This window comes from Perissodus microlepis, chromosome 13, assembly GCF_051167445.1.
Source record: "Perissodus microlepis isolate ML-2025 ecotype Zambia chromosome 13, ASM5116744v1, whole genome shotgun sequence".
In the NCBI taxonomy this organism is placed as follows: Eukaryota; Metazoa; Chordata; class Actinopteri; order Cichliformes; family Cichlidae; genus Perissodus; species Perissodus microlepis.
Window position 1 is genome coordinate 10,943,879 of NC_140473.1, and position 20,652 is coordinate 10,964,530.

At 38.7% G+C, this 20,652-nt stretch overlaps 1 protein-coding gene across 3 annotated transcripts; it reads left to right on the forward strand.

Moving 5' to 3' along the window:
- The first annotated feature begins 125 nt into the window (after nt 1-125).
- Nucleotides 126-20,557, forward strand: LOC146374729 (mechanosensitive cation channel TMEM63B-like). Of its 3 annotated transcripts, none has more exons than XM_084948108.1 (24): nt 126-451; nt 6,965-7,176; nt 7,455-7,534; nt 10,117-10,179; nt 10,915-11,005; nt 11,108-11,145; nt 11,241-11,383; nt 11,936-11,987; nt 12,097-12,205; nt 12,298-12,368; nt 12,835-12,912; nt 13,036-13,156; nt 13,569-13,702; nt 13,813-13,950; nt 14,438-14,591; nt 14,766-14,872; nt 14,992-15,078; nt 15,167-15,232; nt 15,435-15,597; nt 15,997-16,102; nt 16,296-16,463; nt 16,576-16,691; nt 16,814-16,885; nt 17,906-20,557. In XM_084948108.1, the coding sequence occupies exons 2-24, from the start codon at nt 6,985-6,987 to the stop codon at nt 18,083-18,085; spliced, it is 2,529 nt and encodes an 842-aa protein (XP_084804234.1). In that variant the 5' UTR covers nt 126-451; nt 6,965-6,984; the 3' UTR covers nt 18,086-20,557. The 3 variants fall into 3 exon arrangements, with proteins under 3 accessions (XP_084804234.1, XP_084804235.1, XP_084804236.1); XM_084948109.1 differs by lacking the exon at nt 10,117-10,179 and adding an exon at nt 9,776-9,820 and having other exon boundaries at nt 127-451; XM_084948110.1 differs by lacking the exon at nt 10,117-10,179 and having other exon boundaries at nt 128-451.
- The last annotated feature ends 95 nt before the right edge of the window (nt 20,558-20,652 follow it).

A 20,652-nucleotide genomic window follows, 5' to 3' on the forward strand; every position in this document is an offset into this window, starting at 1 on the left:
AAGGAAAAGGTTAAACACAAAAACGGAGCTTGTTTGTCATTTGATTTACGTCATAGAGAGGCGCCAGTGGAATTGTAGAAATAAAACAGAATAGAAGCTACACGGTGAAGCGCTCCCTTATGGAGACTATGCCTATGTGATCTACTTCTGCATAAGACACGCTCCAACCCGGGCTGCCTCCAGTGTAACTGGTTGGGTTAGCGATAGTTGTTTAACCGGCTCACAGACGGTGATAGTAACTTTTGTCTTAGTACTGACACTTCGACAAACTACTTCCAGCTGGCTGTTGGTGGGCACACAGTCACTGGGTCGAAATCAGTCGACGGTCTTTAAATGCTGGACACTCTCCACCTGTTATTTGCAACGTTACGGGGCTACGTTAGCTGAATTGATTGCTAGCTCACCTTAGCAATTTGTTAAAGTTTCTGTCCCTGCTGCGTAGCATATCAAGGTAAGTTGATTTTCTTATCAGTAAACTTATACCAGCAGTTCGCAGAAATAAAAAATAAAAATATTACATTGTCGTTTACAGTAGCGAAAGCCCATCGTAAGCTCCTGTCAAACAATAAGAGGGTAACATGCAGTTACTGTTAGCGTCAGGCTAACTAGCCTCAGCTGTATTGAGAGCTGGTTGTTTACACAGTTCATGGAAGTTAAAATTAACCTCGTTGATAGTTATTATTCTGTTAAAAAATGTGCTTTAAGGTTGGTTTTATTTCAGTTGCCCTTCTCGCACTACACGCCCAAGAACAAGCCAGTTTCTTAATGATCTTTTTTTTTTCTTTTTTTCCACGATCTGGTGGATCAATGGAGACATGCCAGAGTGTTCGTGATAAAAGCTTTTAAGAATATTTGGAGTTCCTTATAATTTCATGGCTACGCAGAGACTGCTTGTGCATGGAGGCGTTAGACAATCAAGCTTTAATTTGTAGTCGTGACATTAAGCTGCGTGTTCAAAGGCAGTAGTTTGACAAGGGTTTAGCTAATCAATAGAAGATCAATAATTCCGAACATTACTCGGATGTCCATCAGGGTGGTTTTAATCGCTTTGTCTTGGGATTTGCATCATAGTAAAAAGCTAAAATCTACTGGCTCTTCTGACTTTGGCTTCTTCACGAACTGATGGCTGGTGGTAGCTTGGATATAAAACTAAATGCTATACTTGTGCGTAGCCTATACAGGGAAAGCACAGGCTGCTACCAGGCGTATTGTTTGCTCATAATGTGGTGCAATAGCATGAATAAGCATAAATGGGGAAAACCTTTGAAAAAGTATACGTCTGACATGTTGCCACTGATACCGTTTTCATATAAGCTGCAAAACAAAGGGCCCTTCCATTTTTCTTCTCCTTCTTAAATGCCTTATTTTAACTGCTTTGTGAAATACAAGCCTTTCTTTGGTCAGGCCTTGCTTCCATAAATATGAAAAATATACATAAAAGCACCTTTCAGTCTGGATGCAAATGGATGCCTTAAATTCCATCCAGCTGCCCAGTCTTGAATTAATAATGACACTGAAATGGATAACCTTCCCTTTGCATTAAACCTCAGTACAACCACTACAACTTTAAAAACAGATTTTCTGTCCTATCAGTTTAAGTGAATTCAGTAGATTGGAACATGTGCCTCCTTTTAGTTTTATTTAAATTGGAATTAAATTACAGTAGCTGGATTACTTTTACAGGCATAATGCATTTCATTGGATTTATGTAACTCTTAAGGCTCGGTTGTACTGTGTGGTAGTCTTCTATAATATGGCATCAGCTGCAATTTGTTGTCTAGTTTTATTAGGATAGCAAATTATCTTTGTTATTGAATTTATGCATTTTCACTGTAACTATTCTTGACCACCAAATACAAATTTTTATTTGAATTTCAATGTGTAATGTTTCCTAGTAGGGAATGAGGTCTTATTAGGTCTTTGACTTAATGCTTGAAGACATTATGAAATCAGCCTGACATTGTCAAAATCTGTGATAATCAAAGCTGAGCCTTTGTGTGTTTGTCAATGATTTACTGGCTAACAATTCAAATAGATGCAATTCTGCATTATCAGCCATCAACGTTATTGGAAAGCTCTTGTGAAGTCTGATAATTGTCTTAATGCAGAGCACAAATTCATTAAAATGTAAAGGAGGTTTTTTGATCACAAAGAGGAAAAAGTACCAGTGGATTCAAAAGTAGAGTTTGAATAAATGAACAGTTGTGGACATGCTGTCTCTGCCAGGTTCCCTTGGCAGTTTTCTTACAGGGTGTGCACGGATTCTTTGTTTTTCCAGTTTCACATTGCTGATAAGTTTATCACGCAGTGCTTGAAAGCTGATGGCAGAAAGTCAGTAGGAATGAGATGCATAAGAAGTACTTGTTCACTGGTTGTATACATTGAGTGCTGCTGTTATGAGCGCCAGGAAAGAATTTACAAGGTGACTGCTTTGAACCAACACTCGTAAAAAATACAAATGAAATAACAGTTTTTGTTTTTTCAAGTCACATGTCATAGCAACTTATTGTGAGTTTACCAAAACCAGTTCAGCTTCCTGCAAGCGCCTCATGTGTGTCCACCATGTGTTATATTTCACTATATTTAGCTGGCAAAGTAAGCCAGTGTTACTTGACAGCTGCAAATCTACGACCTAACCCAGTGTTTTAAAGCACAGGTAGGAAAAAAAAAAAAGCCTGTTCAAATATTTGACTTAGGATGGTTAAAGAAGAAATGACTCACATGCGGTAATGGCATAAATATGTGTGCTGTTGCTAATTATAAATGTAAAATATGAGAGTTTTGCAACATTGTGCATTAAGATGAATGTGGCCTTTAAAAAAGGGGTGTGCGTATGTGTCTGTATTAAGGCATCAAATTGAATTAGGAAGTCTGTTTCTCTGTTTTCATTTCATTTGTTGCAGTAGAGATTTTCCTGTGATTATTGCTGACTAATTAAATGGCTATAGTATCTGAGAAATTTAAACAATTTTTTTTCTTTCTTTTAAGCTGCAACAAATGGTCTAAATTGAATTTTCATCGAGCTTCAGATGGAAAAGCTTTGACTATCCTCCCATTACATTCACCCTCCTCATATTTGTAGTTGGAGGAAGCAAGCCAGACTGATGGTACCATGACAACTAGCGTCAGGTGGAAAGGTTCTACAATATTTATGCAACGCTGAGTCATGCTATGATCACACAGTGATGGCGCTGTTCAAATTTTAAGTAATTCAAATGCTCTTTGGATTTGATGTTAGTTGCAATCCAAAAGCAAGAAAAATCAGCCCTTGATGAAAATTTCATTGGTTTATTGGTTAAGGAAATATTGCAAATTAAAGTTCCTTATTGTGTATTCCAAGTATAATTAGTTTTTAGTTTTTTTTTACTAACAAAAATTGAACAAACCTCCAGGTTTTGGATTAAGTTTGAGGTTGTATATCATCTTCATTATAGTTTATTTATCTGTCATTCTTTCAGTCAATATCTTCTGCTTAAATTATATCAATGTTAAATGTTTGGCTTGGAATGACCATGTAGTGGTGACACATTGTTTCCTTATTTGACTGAAATCTATACATTATATTAATAAAACTGGTTAAAACATTATTACAATGGAGCTGATTTGCTTTGGATCTAACAAATTGTGCCAAAAATGACTCCATGCAGGAAAAAAAAGAACTCTTATTATTGATTGGTGTCGCAAGTTTTGGTCTAAAAAGGCAATTTTAGGCTTCTGTTTTCTTTGAATCATTCATATGAGTAACGAATTTGAAGGAAATGTCTGCAGTAGAGCTGTCAAACAAAATATCCCTGTGAGGCAGAGCAAAAAAAACCCGCATATGTCTGTAAACAACACAGGATGGTCTGGAAAGAGTGCTCTATACAGATAAGTTAAAATGCTGCCCTTTGGCCACAGTTGCCAAAGGTATAATTAGAGAGAATAGGAAGCAGTACTGTACTTGTTAATCATAGGGATGGAAATTTTCTGTTTTTGCAGATGAAAATGCTGTGTCATTAGGGAAGATACTGACATTAAAAGGAAGGCTGCACTCTAAAATGTATTAGTAGTTCACCCATGAACTATCAAACATAAGCTGGAGATTTTGGGCCCTCACAGTGCCCAAAATTTGAACTTCACTTCATGGGATAGCTGAGCATAGATCCTAAACAGAATAGATGGGCTAGGTTATGACTTGAAGTGATTTGCAAGGATGAGTAAGTGCACATTCCTAATGCAGATTGTAAAATGGCTTGGGTTACTAAGTAACATGTTGGGTTTGAAACAATTGCCCCAGTTATAGTTTCGTTTTTGTTTGGGTTTTTTTGGATTTCATGAAATAAAAAGTAACCTTGCATTATCATTGTAAGAAATGTCCACACTGTATGTTCTCTACAGAACACAAGCACTTTATTACTGATGCTACTGATCCTTTGAACTTTCAACCACAAGTTTCACTGTGCTAATGTGAAGAAGCTGCTGGTCGATGTACACAGAGTCTATTCCTAAGCTGGTATTAGCTAATGTTACACACTGTTTACAGTAAAGGGAAGGTGGAAAATAAAGATTAAGACGATGACCTCATGGAATGCATGTGAGCGCCACATCCTTTCTCCATATCAATCGCAACTGTTATAGCCAAAAATCTGTTACAATGCGTTCAGACATTAAAATCCATTTAAAAGCAATTAATACACATAAAATGCTTGATGTTTGATGATCATTTGTCGATAAGTTAATATTTCTTTTTACTTTTGATGTCTCTAGAGGCAATGTAGAAATGCACTTCAAATACGTATATCGGCGTAATCCTCAGTCTTTTTTTGCTTGATAAGAAACTTAATGCAATGAAATTCCAGTGTGTAGTCGATGCATTTTTAACAAGAAATACTAAATGGAAGGGAAGTTATGTTTACAGACACCTCAGTGTGATGTGAATGCAGATAATTGGGTAAGAAAGCATGTTTAAGGAGACAAGATGACAGTAGTGACCAAAATATGAATAACAAAGGTGTGTGTGTGTGTGTGTGTGTGTGTGTGTGTGTGTGTGTGAAGCCCTTTGAGTCAGTAAAACTAGAAAAGTCCTAGTGTAGTAACACCATTAAAACATTTTTTTTTTTTTTTTTTACCCCAAAATACCTTTTTTAGTATAGTATAATCAAAAATAAGCATAAAAAGAAAATTCTTTATTGCAGTTTTACTGTATTGTTAAAAAACAAACAAACACAACTTTCTACTTCAAAGCTTTATTAAAAACTGTCAACTTTTTGCATTTTCCAACAATATTTGATTCAACCCACAACTGGATGAGTTCAGATTATTTTAAACTACATTACATAACAAAATACATTCGGTACTTGGTTAAACTGTCAGATGTGTAAATCTATACAGTTGTGGGATTTGTATATTATGGTGGATGACATCACTCTAGAATCCAATTAATACTTGATTTGTTAGGCTTACTATCACAAATAATATATAATGTAATGTGTATATCAGGTCTTACAGTATGTTCTTCTTGATATACTTAAGTTGCTGGTGTCTGCTTTTGCAGTGGTTCAGTGTTGCTGAATGTACCGTGGGCATGTGCGTTGTGTCCTCATTGGGTTGAGACCGGTCCAGTTGAACTCTGTGGTCTCTATCGGCGTATTGTTCAGCTCCGGCTACGTCCCTCTTGAGTGAAGTCACAGCATTCCAGGGAGCGGATAAATGACTTAGTGTTATGGCAGATGAGCAGCATTGTGGTTGCTGCTGATAATAGTGGGTAGAAGGGCACAAGTATAGCAGTCCAACTATGAAAACGCCCTCTCCAGCTCTTCTCAGAACAGCTTTTTGGTTAGTATGTGTGAAATAACCAGTCTTCTAAATGTGTTGCCCTGTTTAATTAGGTTTAAAAATGATGTTTTGTGTCCTCCCTGCCAGCCAGAATGCTGTAATACTTTTACATTTATATGACAACTCTGTAGCATGGTGGGTCCAGAGCTTCTATATGTTAAAGTCTCATTAGAGGGTAAAAGCGCTGAATGGATGGCTAGTGTTTTATCTAGGCAATACTTTTACCCCAGCCCTAATATTTGATACAGTAGTAGTAGTAGTAATTTACATTTATTTCCAGACAAATGTTATCCTTTTTCTGGGTCAGCAAATATTTACCTTAAGTAGTCTGAAGTAATCCATCATTTTTCTGTGTGCTAGAGAGGAAAATTAAGCTAAACTTAAACTCACTTTGAAATGTTTGCAGTAAAATCCTTTTTGGGGGGGTTAGACTGTGAAACACTTCTCCCATAATTCATTATAACGCTCAGACTTTTAAACATGTCAGTATCTTTTCATCATTATCCTTTAAGTAGATTTTTAAGTCAGCTGTTTGTTTCCTTCTGAAATGGATTAGAGAAATTTTGCTACTGGTAGGCTTATCCCAGTAGGCCAGATCTTTTAAGCCTGACTGGACTCATGTTAATGACGTAAACGCTGACTTTGATGTTGTCTAGAAACAATTCTCTCGTGCGATTACAGTGTTGGTCTCTTTACTGTTGCTGGAATGAAAAGGAAATATCTGCTAGCTGACTGCCAAGATGCGCAGAGTATAATTTGTGCTTACCACAGTTGTTTCCCATGAATTCAGTACAAAGTTAAATATGTGTCATTAACACCAAAAGTGTCTGTAAAGAGGGAACAGAAAGTGTACTATGTTTTAAAAGCAGGATTTCAGTTGTTGTGGGGTCAGAAGTTGCCTCTCTAACATGTGATTATTGACATGACGGAAACACCAGCTGGTCATTAAAATGGGAAATAAAATGACATTATCTTGCGTGACAGGGCCTTTCTGGTTGTCCCCCTTCCATTTCTGATCATTTACTGGGTATGCAGACACTGATGTCGTCTTCTGAAAGTAGCTGACATAGACGGACGGCGTGACCGATGATTTCAGTGTATGTACTTGTGTAAAAAATGAATAAATTAAAATTAATCTTTCTTTTTACAGGTTCTTGTCATGCTGCAGTGATGTACAAGGTACTGATTTTAATACTAACCTTCTGGGGGGTGACAGTGAACTGCATTGGAACATCGCCAGCACCATCCCGCAATAAATCTACGGAAATGTGTTACTCTGCTCGAATTAGGAGTACTGTACTCCAGGGTTTGCCCTTTGGTGGGGTGCCTACTGTCCTTGCCCTTGACTTTATGTGCTTCTTGGTGAGTACTTCTGTCACTCATATGGACCATAACATTACTATTTATGAGCACCTTTTTACGTAAGTCATAATGCTATCCTCATCATCACATGTGGGCCCTTTAATATTGTGTATTGTGTTGTCATTACAATTCTAAGAACTGAGATAAAAATAGTTCCAGGAAAGTGTTTTTAAACTATAAACAGCCCAAAGCACTTATGCAACTTTAGTTCAGTAGGTCCCTGTAATGTAAATAAAGGTACTGAAGGTGTTGACCTGCTCTTTCTCTTGTGCTTTTAGGGTCTGCTGTTTGTGTTCTCTATCTTGAGAAAAGTGGCATGGGACTACGGGCGCCTCGCTCTAGTGACTGATGCTGAAAGGTAATAAGAACACACTGGTCTGCTAGACTGGACCAGTCTAGCAACAAAGCTGTTAACTTCATTTTATCGTACATTTAATGGATTAACATGATTGGTAATGGTTATTCATATCTCTGGATGATGTAACAAGGTATTACGATGGTCTTCTAAAAATATGTATTTAATGTAGTTGATAATGGAAAACATTCATGTATTCACATTCATGTTTTTCAGAGCTGAAAAACACATTCGTTACCTTTTGGTGGATAAAACAGACTGAAAACATTGTTCACAGGGTGCCTTTGAGTTGTTACCACGTTCTCTAAACTACAGATTTTTAAATCATTAACCTACTCATTGTGTTACACTTATTTAACTACAAAATAATTTATACTGGTATGGTTATGCTATATTTTACGCACCAAATATTTATACTAAATTAGGTGTAACTTTACAAATGGCAAACAGCAAGCCTGATTTTTCTGCTGGGGTTTGGACCAAGGTTTCATGGAAGGCTTGTTTGTTAGCGTAGGTGCGAGCAGCTTGGGACTTTGCCAGACTTTGGTTATCTGTGTACACAGTTAGATTGTAATGTTGCCTTTTTTAAAATGGTGAAATCATGACGATGTGTGTTTCTGGGCACGGATTAACTGGATAATTTGCAAGAGATTTGACTCTGCTGTGTATCCAGCTTTCTTTATCTGCGGTTTATTTACCTTTAGACATCTGGCCCAGCTCCGAGTATAACACTGTGTCTGGCTCACTCTATCAGTGTAAAGATATTTAACTACACATTCAATTCATGAAATGTGGTTCTATAAGGAAAAAATGGTAAAATTTCAACAGCATGTCTGTTTAAAAAAGATTTATATAGACAGAAACTTTATTGTCGTGTATCTTGTGTATCTTAATCCCTTTGGAGATAAAAGTCCAAAACCTTTTGCCATCTTTAACATTTCCAGCCTTCCGTTGGGCTGTGTCAATTCTAGATCTTATGGATCTTATGTTTGACACACCTGCTCCGCAGGATTGCTGATTTGATTTTTACATTTTACAACTTTTCAAACTAGTTTTCAAGCTTTTTTTTTTTTTTTTTTTTTTTTTTTTTTAAACTAATTTTAATCATAATAAAATAACCTAATAGATTAGGCCTGAAAACAGAGAATTGATTTGTTTGTAAAAATATTAATTATATCATTTAGCTCTACAGGGGTCGTAATTTAAGTCCTGCCATCGTTTCATTTTGGATGTTTTTTGACCCAGAAGAGGAGGTTAATTCCTCTGACAGAAGCAGACATCGTGAAGATTTTAGCGCAGACAGGAAGTCAGTTTCAGAACTTTTTCCTTGAAAAGCACCCTTTCAGTCTGCCATGTGATGGTTTGTACTTCAATACATAGTTTATCCACTTTGACATTATAAGGAAAAAGCCTGAAATTGACAAAGAAGCAAAAAATAATTAAACTATTGGTCCTTTATGTACCCCTAGTTCATCTCAACATTAATGTCCACATCTAAGCCCGGAGGACTGTAGTTCGTGCTATTGTACGATGATGTATTATTGCCAGATAAATTAGGATGCTTAACTAGAAAAGTTTTGGAAGCAGCCAAATGGATGTCTATTAACAAAGAATGATTTTAGGGCTACACCATAAAATTAAATGGATCGGATTAAGAGACTGAATTCAGACCTCTTTGACTGTGAACTCTGGGAACTACATGACACAGTGCTCCATTACCCATGTCCCCCCTGCTGTGTTTGTGTGATGTTGCAGCTAGACTATTTTTGCAGCTGCATGTGAGCAGAGGATGAGGTTGCAGCATGGTGGGAGGATGGGAGGGGGGTGGCAGCATGGAACACTTTTGTAACAGACAGGAAATGTAGTTTGTTGTCCCACGACACTGTGCTGACTTCAGATCATTGTCTTTTTTTCATGTTTTGAAAAGAGGCTGTTACCTTTCCAGGAAAGTTGGACAATCAAAAACGGGGATTACATATGATGAATGTTTGTTACAGCTGCAAAAACAATTGCAATACAATAAACAAAGTGGTTACTACATCCCAGGTCCTGAACACGTGTGTATGGCTGGATAATGTATCCTAGTGTGAACAGAAACCTTCATTGGTATGCTTGTGGTGTAATATGCCTAGCCAGATTTTCTCTAAACCAGTTCCCCTGTTTTTTCCCCAACAGAGTGATTTCCTCTTAACTAAACTGAATGGCTTTGATTTACTTTTTTTTTTTTTTTCTTTTTTATTATAGAAGAAAAAGGGATACATTTTACAGTCGTCTGGAAGAACAGGAATTGTATGTTATCTCTCTTTATCATTGAGTCTTTCTTCTTTCCTTTTGACTTTCTGTAGACCGTCTTACTCATAATTCCTCTCTGCTCAGGGTACACTGGTTTCTTCGTGTTTTTCCTCTTTTTTTTAAACTCTTGATGGTTTGGCATTTTCCTTCTTCAGGCATTTCCTAGCACCAGGCTCCGACTCATTCTCCTCTCTTTGTCGCTCTCATGCTTTTGCCGTTGGGTGTCCCTGTCCTCTCTCACTGTCCTAATCAGATCTTTGTCTGCTAATCTGTGTATTGACCTCTTTATGAAGCACGGGCTTCTTCTGTGTGAGCACACCGCATGAGCAAGACACACAGGATGCTTGCGGGGAAAGGTAATACTTCCCTGATCTGTGGTTATTCATAGACAGGCCCTAACATGGAGCACCTACAGTGTAACCTGTGTACTAGACCTGGCATGTGCAAGAGGACTGATTTTTCCAGCGTCAGGCTTCTTACTCATTCCATCAGAGATTTCTTAGAATCCCGGGTGACGTCATCTTTTAATGTAGTATTGAACTCTGAGTAAAATAAAAATTCCAGCAGAGTCCGAGTTCTCTTCATAATGATATATGTAAAATCAATTGCCATTTCCTCCCAGGGGCATGCATTAAATTTGTATAAAGTAAATAGATTTAGCAAGGACAACCTATGGCTCTGCTGGAAGAACTCCCCAAGTCTGTCTCTGGATTGTTGCTTTGTTTCTGTTTCTTCCTCTGTGAATGGTTTCTGCCGTGTCATTTTTATTGCACCATTTATTCTGACAGCAACGGTGCCAATAACCTGTAGCGCTTAGCTCCTAACACTGCATGAGATGTGGCTGCAGAGATTGTTTCTGAGGTTTACTGGTTTACCACCTTAAATCTGCTGTGAACCACACACAGCATTACCTTGGGTCAATCTCTTCAGATCATTTCACAGCGTGTTTGTTTTGTGTCATTACCTTTGCCATACTGAAGGTTTATCCTTTGTCCTGAAACCTAGAGCTAATATCCTTGTATGGTATATGGTGATGTTGGGTAGTTGTGTAATGTCATGCAAATGCTGTGTGTTGTGTCTTTTTCATATAGCATGGTTTCTCCTACTACATCTGACATGCATGAACGCTATGAGCGCCTCACATCAGTCTCTAGCTCGGTGGATTTTGATCATAGAGACACAGTAAGTGTGCTATTGCTGCTGCATAATATTGATGATGATGATAGTAACAATAATAAAACAGGAAAACTGGTACAACATTGTGAAATATGTGCTGTTCTTTAGGGGTTCTGCGACTGGTTAACTTCTATATTCCGGATCAAGTGAGTCAGCCTGTTTAAAGCCTATTTTATATAAAAGGTTGCAATTTTCTTTGTTCTGAATAATGATCAAGGTGTCCCCTGTTTTCTTTCTAAAGGGAAGACGAGATAAGGGAAAAGTGCGGTGACGATGCAGTGCATTACTTGTCCTTTCAGCGCCACATCATTGGCTTGTTAGTAGTGGTGGGCGTGCTCTCTGTTGGCATCATCTTGCCAGTGAACTTTTCTGGAAATCTGCTAGGTGAATAAGAGTAACATTTAAGAGTCTACATTTTATTTTAAATATTTACGATAGTTTTTCTCTAAATGTTTGACCAGTTTGCTGCTTTTGTTTATTATTTTATTTCTTTTCCTTTGGTTTTTGGTATTTTATCTTTATTCTGATTTGGGGTTCTTGTTTTTTTGGGGGGGGAGGGTTTCATCTTTTGACAACCTTCTCTGCTGCATAGATCTACGCAGTTCTGTGACTGTTTTAGAAAACCTATAATACACAGAACCAATGCAGTTGTTGGTGTTGTATGTTACTGCAGACCAATGTTGTGTGTTACCAGTTATGTTCTTTAACTTGTGCGAGGATAGTCATTTGCTAAACTAACAGGTAATTGGTTACTAGGGTATAAGCACTTTTTAGATTTTTGGAAGGTCAGTAGTCAAAAGATTCTTTTTCCTACAAAAAAATGATCCTTTTACTTTTCTCCCAATTAAAACCACTTTCCACATTTCCTTGCTGTGTTCTGTGCAGAGGTTGCTTTTCAATCAAGTGATTCTCTTGCTTCGCTTTTTCTTTCCACAGAAAACAATGCCTATAGTTTTGGGCGAACCACTATAGGAAATCTCGGAGCAGAGTGAGTAACGGAGCGTCCCTTTTATACAGCATAAAATGCTATTAAAGAAGTTAATTGGGTCTTCCCTTTGTGCCACTAATTAAATCCTTTTTACATTCTGTTTTTCAAGTAACGCACTACTGTGGCTGCACACCATCTTTGCATTTCTTTACTTGTTACTCACGGTGTACAGCATGAGACGGCACACATCCAAAATGCAATACAAGGAGGATGACCTGGTGGGTGGCACGGTTTCAGAAAATCATGTTTGGATACACGTCGGTCTGTGTGGTGTTAGTGATTGTCGCTTTTTTTTTTCATCTCCATGTAGGTTAAACGCACTTTATTCATAAATGGGATCTCCAAATATGCAGAAGAAAAGGAGATAAACCAGCACTTTGAGTAAGGATTTTGCCCCCAGCTCCACGGTTAATTTGAACTATAATGAGACTTTATCTGTGTATATAAATGGTACAGTACTTTGGTGTCATGGCTGCTTTGCAGTAACTCTATTAAGTTAGATGAGAACCATTCCTTTTTCTGTTAAGAGTTGCATCGTCATGGCTTTTAAGGTTAGGATCAGACAATGGCAGGACTGTATGTGTAATTCTCCATAATAGAAGGCAGATGAGCAGAATTAAGTAAGACACGTGCCACAGTGGTTTAAGATTGAGATTGGGGTGGTTTGGCTCAGATCCTACCTGACCAAACGGTATTAACTGCAATCGTATATGTGTCCCCGGTATTTTGACTTGCAGATGCTATTGTAATATTTGAAAAGTCCCTGTGCTGATATAAGGAATGTGTTATGAATCGTTGTACTTTAAAATGGACTCATTTTGTCTCCTTCTCTGCCCTTGGTTCACAGGAAGGCATATAATTGTCGTGTACTGGAAACTCGTCTCTGTTACGATGTAGCCAATTTGATGTATCTTAGCACTGAAAGGTAACAATGTTTTAACCAAATATGTGTTTGCGTGTTTGAAGATTTTTATTTTTTAAATGTGTACTTAAAATACTGGAAGCTCTACATCTTCAGTAATCCTAATTGCTGATGCGTTAATTTCAGGAAAAAGGCAGAACGCAGTAAGAAATTCTTTATTGACCAGAAGACACAGGGGAAGATTACCATGGTCAACCCAAAGCCCTGTGGACACCTGTGCTGTTGTATCGTTAAAGGGTGTGAACAGGTGAGTATGATATAACTTTACCTTAAAACGGTGCATTCTAATACTGGTGTAGCTTATATCGAAACATAATGTATGAAGTGTGGACTCTGTAGTGAGATCAGTTGAATAGGTATGGGTATGAACTGAATCTTTTTGATCAGGTTAAAAATTCATGGTTTTTCCACTGCTCCTTCATGAAGCTATGGGACTGTGTAACCCCTTAACACACTAACTGGCTTTTACTGGTTAAATGCAACAGTTTCACATTGGTAAATGGTAAATGGCATGTATTTGTATAGCGCGTTACTAATCCCTAAAGACCCCAAAGCGCTTTACACATTCAGTCATCCACCCATTCACACAGTAATCCCAGTGTATCCCAGTAAACCATTAAAAAATATCATCACTTTTTTTTTTTTTTTGTCTTTCATAGGAAGAGGCAGTGAGCTTCTATACCCGTTTGGAGGCAAGCTTAAAAGAACAATGCAGGAAGGAGAGGGAGAAGATCAACTCGAAACCTTTAGGAATGGCTTTTGTCACCTTCGAGGATGAAGGCACAGCTGCAATGTACGTACGCTTACCCTCATGGGAAAATAAATGTATATGTGTCTGCTGCATTGTTTTTGAACTGACAAGCTCTTTGGCTCATTACCCAACGATCCGATCTCTGTTCCCAGAATTTTAAAGGACTTCAATGCCTGCAAGTGTCATGGCTGTCAGTGCCGTCGTGAGCCCAGAAGCTCTATATTCAGCGGCAAACTGCATACACAAAAATGGACCATCGCCTATGCCCCTGATCCACAAAATGTTTACTGGTAAGAACACATTTAAGTAACAAGTGCTGCAATTCTAACTGTTTGTAACTGTTTATTCATAACGCTCTTAACTGATTAATTTGATTCAGTCCCATTACTTACCCATATAAGGCGACGGGATGTGGGGAAGTAATAATAAGGTTTCTGGGTGAAATAGAAGTCACAGAGACAGGGTGGGTGGAAGGGAACTAAAACTGAGGTTTTATTTTATCAGCCGTTCTACTCTAAGAAAATCAGCCAAGGCACATCTGCTACTAAGCAATTGTGGCTTGCTTAGTGGGGTGAGATCTACACAACACCCCCACACAGCAAAACCACAGTAGGGCTGCTTGGGATGTAATGAGTCCATTTTTCAAAAAAATACTACCTCACTCCAGATGAGCTATTGTTTTTTAAGCTGCAGTATCAGTTTACCAGCCAGCTGTGTCCGTAACTGCAGGTCATCAGACTGTGTCAGTCTAACCGCTGTATAACCTTTATCCCACAGGGATCATCTGTCACTGGGAGGATTGAAGTGGTGGCTCCGCTGCTTGTTAATCAACAGTATCCTCTTCATCCTCCTCTTCTTTCTCACCACTCCTGCCATTATCATCTCCACCATGGACAAGTTCAATGTTACCAAACCAGTGGAGTACTTAAATGTGAGCGTCCCAAAATTTGAATGCTTGATTAAATTTTAAGTTATAAGCATATTCATGTTTTTCTCTTAGCATTTGAGTTCAAGGCATCACAAGTCTGCATCCTAATACAGAAGCACATGAATTCACCTGTTTAGTTACATAAACATATCCTCGTCTGTCTGATCTGTTCCTCAGAATCCAATCATCACCCAGTTCTTCCCCACCCTGCTCCTATGGTCTTTCTCTGCCTTACTTCCTACTGTCGTCTACTACTCTGCCTTCTTCGAAAGGCACTGGACCCGGTATGGTTTAAATTCTCTGCCGTCAACAGTATTTGAGTTATGTAGTATTTATTTTAAGTTTAAAGTGATTTGGTGTATTGCATAATTTAATGCGTTCACCTTTTTATTTGGTTGTTTAGGTCAGGAGAAAACAGGACTACGATGCATAAATGCTACACTTTCTTGATCTTTATGGTCCTGTTGTTGCCCTCTCTTGGACTCACCAGGTAAAGTATGTTTTTATTTTGCGCTGCCCAGCAGTACAAGCATCTGAAATATTTCAGATAATTAATTTCATTTCCTGTTTCTTTGCAGTTTGGATGTTTTCTTCCGGTGGCTTTTTGACAAAAGTTTCTTGCAGGAAGCTAAAATAAGATTTGAGTGAGTAGTGTACGGCACAGTGCTATGCTATTATATATAGAGCAGTATGTGATTTGAATGTATTTTTAAATATTTATCAGTCCTTTAGCAATACCAAAAACATCTTGAATTAATCTGTAATGAAACTGAATCCTGCAATAATTTTCAAAGCTCATTTTAGTATTTTTGATTATTGCTTCTATTTTTTTTCTTTGCTTTTTAGGTGTGTTTTCCTTCCTGACAATGGAGCCTTCTTTGTAAACTATGTCATAGCATCTGCATTCATCGGTAATGCCATGGACTTGCTGAGGATTCCTGGTTTACTGATGTACATGATCCGCCTCTGTCTGGCTCGCTCTGCAGCTGACAGAAAGAATGTCAAAAGGGTTAGTGAGACCATATGATGTGAATAAGGGCACAGAAGGGTAGATGCACTATGTGCATTCATGTGTTGTGGCTGTGCTCTTAATGTGAAAAGATATTTACATAAATGTCTTGGGCTTTTGGAGTATTGCTGACATGAGATACTTGACTAGTTTGAAAAATTTTCTCTGACAATTTTCATATTGGATCAAATGTTTGAGTAATATTTTAAATCGCCTGGTGTGATTGTGGTTGTTTCACTGCCACTTTTATGTTTGTACTGTGTGCTGAAATACAATGGTGAAAACTATGTAATCCAACCTTTTTATAACAACTGTCGATTATTACTCAAAGAAAAAAAAAATGCCACATTTGGTAGTTAAAATGTTTATGTTTTAAGTTGCCTTGTTGTCTCTTTATAGCACCAGGCTTATGAGTTCCAGTTTGGGGCAGCTTATGCCTGGATGATGTGTGTCTTCACTGTGGTCATGACCTACAGCATAACCTGCCCAATCATAGTCCCTTTCGGTGAGTTCTGCTGTTTAATAGCCCCGCTAGCTTGCTCCTGTTTCACTTTAACATGGTTTGCTGATTAAACTACAGCAGGATAAACATGTAGAGGACAGACAGCATGCAGTGATTCAGTTCTTTATACAGTGGCTTATCGGCAGGCCTAATTGGATTAGCTCTACTGATTGGCTTGCCTCTGTTCCCTGTGCAGGGCTGATGTACATGCTGCTAAAACACCTAGCAGACAGATACAACATGTATTATGCGTATCTGCCATCTAAACTGGACAAGAAGATCCATTCTGGAGCTGTAAACCAAGTGGTGGCTGCTCCTATCCTCTGCCTGTTTTGGCTTCTCTTCTTCTCCACTGTTCGCTCGGGTAGGAAGACGACTCCACCTAGAGGCCACTCTGATCCTTAACACATGCCTGGTGTTATTTATGAAAGATGGATCCCAGTGCAATAAATGTCTCTCCCGGTTCTTTCCTGCAGGGTTTTCAGCCGCAACATCCATGTTTACATTTGTGGTTTTGATCATCACAATCATCATTTGCCTCTGTCACGTCATCTTTGGGTATTTTAAATATTTCAGCGCTCACAACTACAAGGTTGGTAGATGGTCACTTTTTATAGCGTATTGCTGTTTAGAATCATGCTGATTAGCCATTCTAGTGTTTTACTCTAGTCTCATGCTCAACTACTTACTTTCAATGTGTGTTTTCTCTGTCAGATTGAAACAGAGGCTGTGGACGGATCGGAAAATGGAGACTCAGCGTGTCCTTCTGCTGCCAACAAGGCAGCGGTATGTATTCAGTGGTTTATCGATGTTAACATGAACCTCAGAGCATCCTGTTAAAAAGCAGGATGCTCTGCCAAAGCCTTTAGTAGCTGAAGTCAAAAACAAAGGAGAAAGATGGGTAACATATAGTTTTAATGCAGAATTGTGCTTTTTCAGTGCATGTGGAGCAATGTTAGTTTACAGATGAGTTATGGATGGGGTGAGATTGTGAAGAACTTCACTACAGCAGGCTGTACAACCAAAATTATCTAACTTGCCTGATTTTGAAATTGATACTGTAGATATATCTGTTAGGAGGCTGAAGGGTGGCAGTGGCAGGTGCTAGTATTTTTAATGATGGCAAAACGCATCCATATATGAAGACAAGATACATGCATCAAACAGAATCTGTTAAGAAACCTACCTATCCAAGACCACGATTGCCAAAGAGATATACTCCCGTTGTCCCCTGCATGTCCAAAGACATGCAGTTAGTGGGGTACGGTTAATCGGTAGGCCAGCGTGTTAGCACGGTGGTTAGCACTGTTGCCTCACAGCAAGAAGGCCCTGAGTTCAATTCCACCATCATGCAAGGGTCTTTTGTTGTGTGTGTGGAGTTCTCCCCGTGTTTGCGTGGGCTCTCTCTGGGTACTCTGGCTTCCTCCCACAGTCCAAAGACATGCAGTTAGTGGAGATGGGTTCATTGGAAACACTAAATTGCCAATAGTTGTCTGTGTCTATGTGTTAGCCCTGCGACAGACTGGCATCCTGTCCAGGGTGTACCCTGCCTCTCGCCCTATAGTAGCTGGGATGGGCTCCAGCCCCGCCCACAACCCTGACAAGGTTAAACAGAAGAGACAAAGGGAGTATAATCAGCATGCTTCTTGTTTAACAATACATTTCAGTTAAGGATAAACTAGGAAAAACACACACATATGGTAGAACCTGTAGAACCAAGCCTTAAAAAAACAAAAAACCTTGTAGAGAAACATAAAGATGAGTACCAAACTGTAATACTCTTTTATTTCTGACTGTCCCCTACAGCAAATGTACATTGCTGAGGTACTACAAGAGCCAAATTCAGATGAGACTGGTTCTGGCAGCGGTGAGGACGACGGCCAGGGGTCCTCACAAGACGAGGAAATAATCAGTGTTGACAATGGCTTAAATGAAGCCTTTCAGTCTGGTGAGGACAGCCTAATTGATAATGAAGTGCGGCAATGATTGCACCTGGGAATAGAAAGCCAAGTCACTTTAGGAGCGCACTGAATGAGTGAATTAAATGAGGAACTGAACCAACGGTTCTCCGAAACATCTCATCCTCCTTGGGGGACCTTCCACTAACATAAGCACCCTGCCCTGTCTACTAAGAATTAAACGGACTGTCGCACAAAGACTCTCACATTTCCTTTACTGGGCCTCGCCAGGCCGCATCCTATGTGTACCTACTGGAGAAGGAATCTACTCTGGCATCGAAAGGGTAGCAACATCTTCGTGCTCCTGACGCAACTGAGGCACACCCCAGTCGCTTTCTCTGGACCAATGGAAAGAAGACATTAATGCATAAGGAAATCATTGCCTTGTCTTGTAAGGAGAGTTACCTTGGTATTGCACCCGAATGACAGGACCAGTACGCTCCACTTTCACTAAGGTACTGCAGTATGGCATGCAGCTTCAAAAACGTGGAGAGATTTCTCCCATAACTGCTAACTGCACTAGATGTTTTCAGAAAATAAGCAGATTAGGAGAGATGAGCGCATAAGATGATGGGAGCAGCCTTTATGCCAGATAGTGCTATCAGTCCAGATGAGATGGTCTCACATGATTCTTCCAGTTCCATAGAAGCCTTGAAAAACTGGGGAAAAAAATGCTACTTAACACTCCAGGAAGCTTTGACACTGTACAGCTATTAAAAAAAATCTCTGGATTTGTAAAATAGCCTTTTTCGACATGTATTTATTGGTAGGCATGGAGTTTTTAACGCTGTCATGCTTTACACACCCTTTAAGCTGTGGAAGAAGATAATTCATGTCTCGGCACACTACACTGATAATGATCTTAGTTTCTGGGTCTGAACCTTTTGTTGGGACTGCAGTTGGAATGCTGCTACTAATGCTGCCTCCAAATAAAAAGGGGGGAAACCTTTGCACGGTTGCTGCAGAAGGACCAGAGCTGAGAGCCTGTGGAAGTTCTAGCTATGAGGAAGGAGAGAAAGGCCTTTTTGGTTCCCCCTTCCCCGGGTCAGTTTTAGATGATGCTGACTGTGCTTCTGTACGCGTTGTTCTCGTTTCCTTTTTGTTTACGTTTTCCTGTAAGTTGCTTGAAATTAAGATTTAGTTCAGGTGGCTGCCATTTTTTTTTCTTTTGTCCTGTCAGGCCCTCTTTAATGTCAATGTTTATGTAGACACTTTATCATGCCGATAGCTTATTTTAAGTTTCTGTAGTCAATGAGGAGAGATTAGGGGTGTAGACTATGTTCTTTTTTTTTTTCTTTTTTTTTTTTTTCTTCGATAACACTAAATAATGGGCAAGATTTAACTATAACAGTTACAGATTTTTTTTTTTTTTGTGTCATACTTGTCTTTAATAGGAAAGAGGGGATTGTGAAGGAATCGAGTTTGACCCAGAAGTGTCTGTGAGCATATAGACATGCTCTAAAAGACCACATTTGATCAAGAAACGCAGCAACTCTAATCAGAATACTTTAACAACATTGCAACACTACAAGCTACCCTATGAAATATTTAAAAAATGAAGAACATTTATGATAAAAGGCAAAGCACAACTGCTGTCTGTTGACTTAATGATATGGGATCATATTAAAACATGTTTTGTACCAGCTTTTGGAACCATAGACAAAATAAATGTGCGCTTACTGATCTTCCACTTGTATGAGTGATGGAGAAGGGCACACCTTGGTGTATTTGTACCACGTATAGGTTTATCATCATGGTACTAACAAGACAATTGTATGACACCGCTGATTCCTGTGCTCTTTGCATCACGATTAGGTGATTTAGTTTATCTTTGTTTTTGTTTTTTTTAAATATACCTCTGAGCTGGCTTGAACTGTCTGAATGTGTCAGCACAGGTAATACATCTTTTCCAGTAACTCTAATTTCAGCTCAACTAACATTTCCACGTCTCCACTAAGCACTGGATGTAGTTAAATATATCGTATTTGGTGAGATAAAGGTAGGATACGAGTGGTTCTGTATTTAAGCAACTTTAATGGGACGGTTCTCTCACATGTTTTATACTGTATTCAACCTTACTGCTGTCCAGCCCAGTGCTCTTGTATTTAATTTGCTTATAGATCTACGTTTGTTAGTCTCATGGTTTCAGTGATTTCTGTAATGATGGATTTTTCTTTTTTGCTATCTTTGTAAGATCTGTATAAACTTAATGCAAATAATGGGGTTGTATTTTTTTTAAACAGCCGATCTCTAACGGAGGTTGTGGGCTTGTTTGTCTCTGCATCTCAAAAAGTGCACAGTCACAATGTTTTGTGTTTGTTCTGTTTGTGCTTTGCCTTTTTTAGGTTTAGATCATTCTAGATATTGAGAGTAACAATGGCATATCTCAACATTCGACTTACTCGTCGTTTATCATTCTTTCCATTGGTCTGTCTGTACAACAGACATATTCTGTACTTCCCCTGAGTTCATTCAACAATAAATGTGTTTAATCAGCTTAGTTGATGATAAGAGTTTCTGTTCAATCGTCCAGTGGTAGAGGAATTTAAAGTAATATCTCTCTGATATTCTAATTTTATTTTATTCAGTTGCACA

Bases quoted from the DNA above. Each gene is read 5' to 3' on its own strand.
- LOC146374729 (XM_084948108.1), top strand. From the start codon at position 6,985: ATGTACAAGGTACTGATTTTAATACTAACCTTCTGGGGGGTGACAGTG. The intron at 7,535-10,116 runs GTAATAAGAACA...CTCTTTATGAAG, and splicing joins CTAGTGACTGATGCTGAAAG to CACGGGCTTCTTCTGTGTGA. The intron at 15,079-15,166 runs GTAAAGTATGTT...GTTTCTTTGCAG, and splicing joins CCCTCTCTTGGACTCACCAG to TTTGGATGTTTTCTTCCGGT.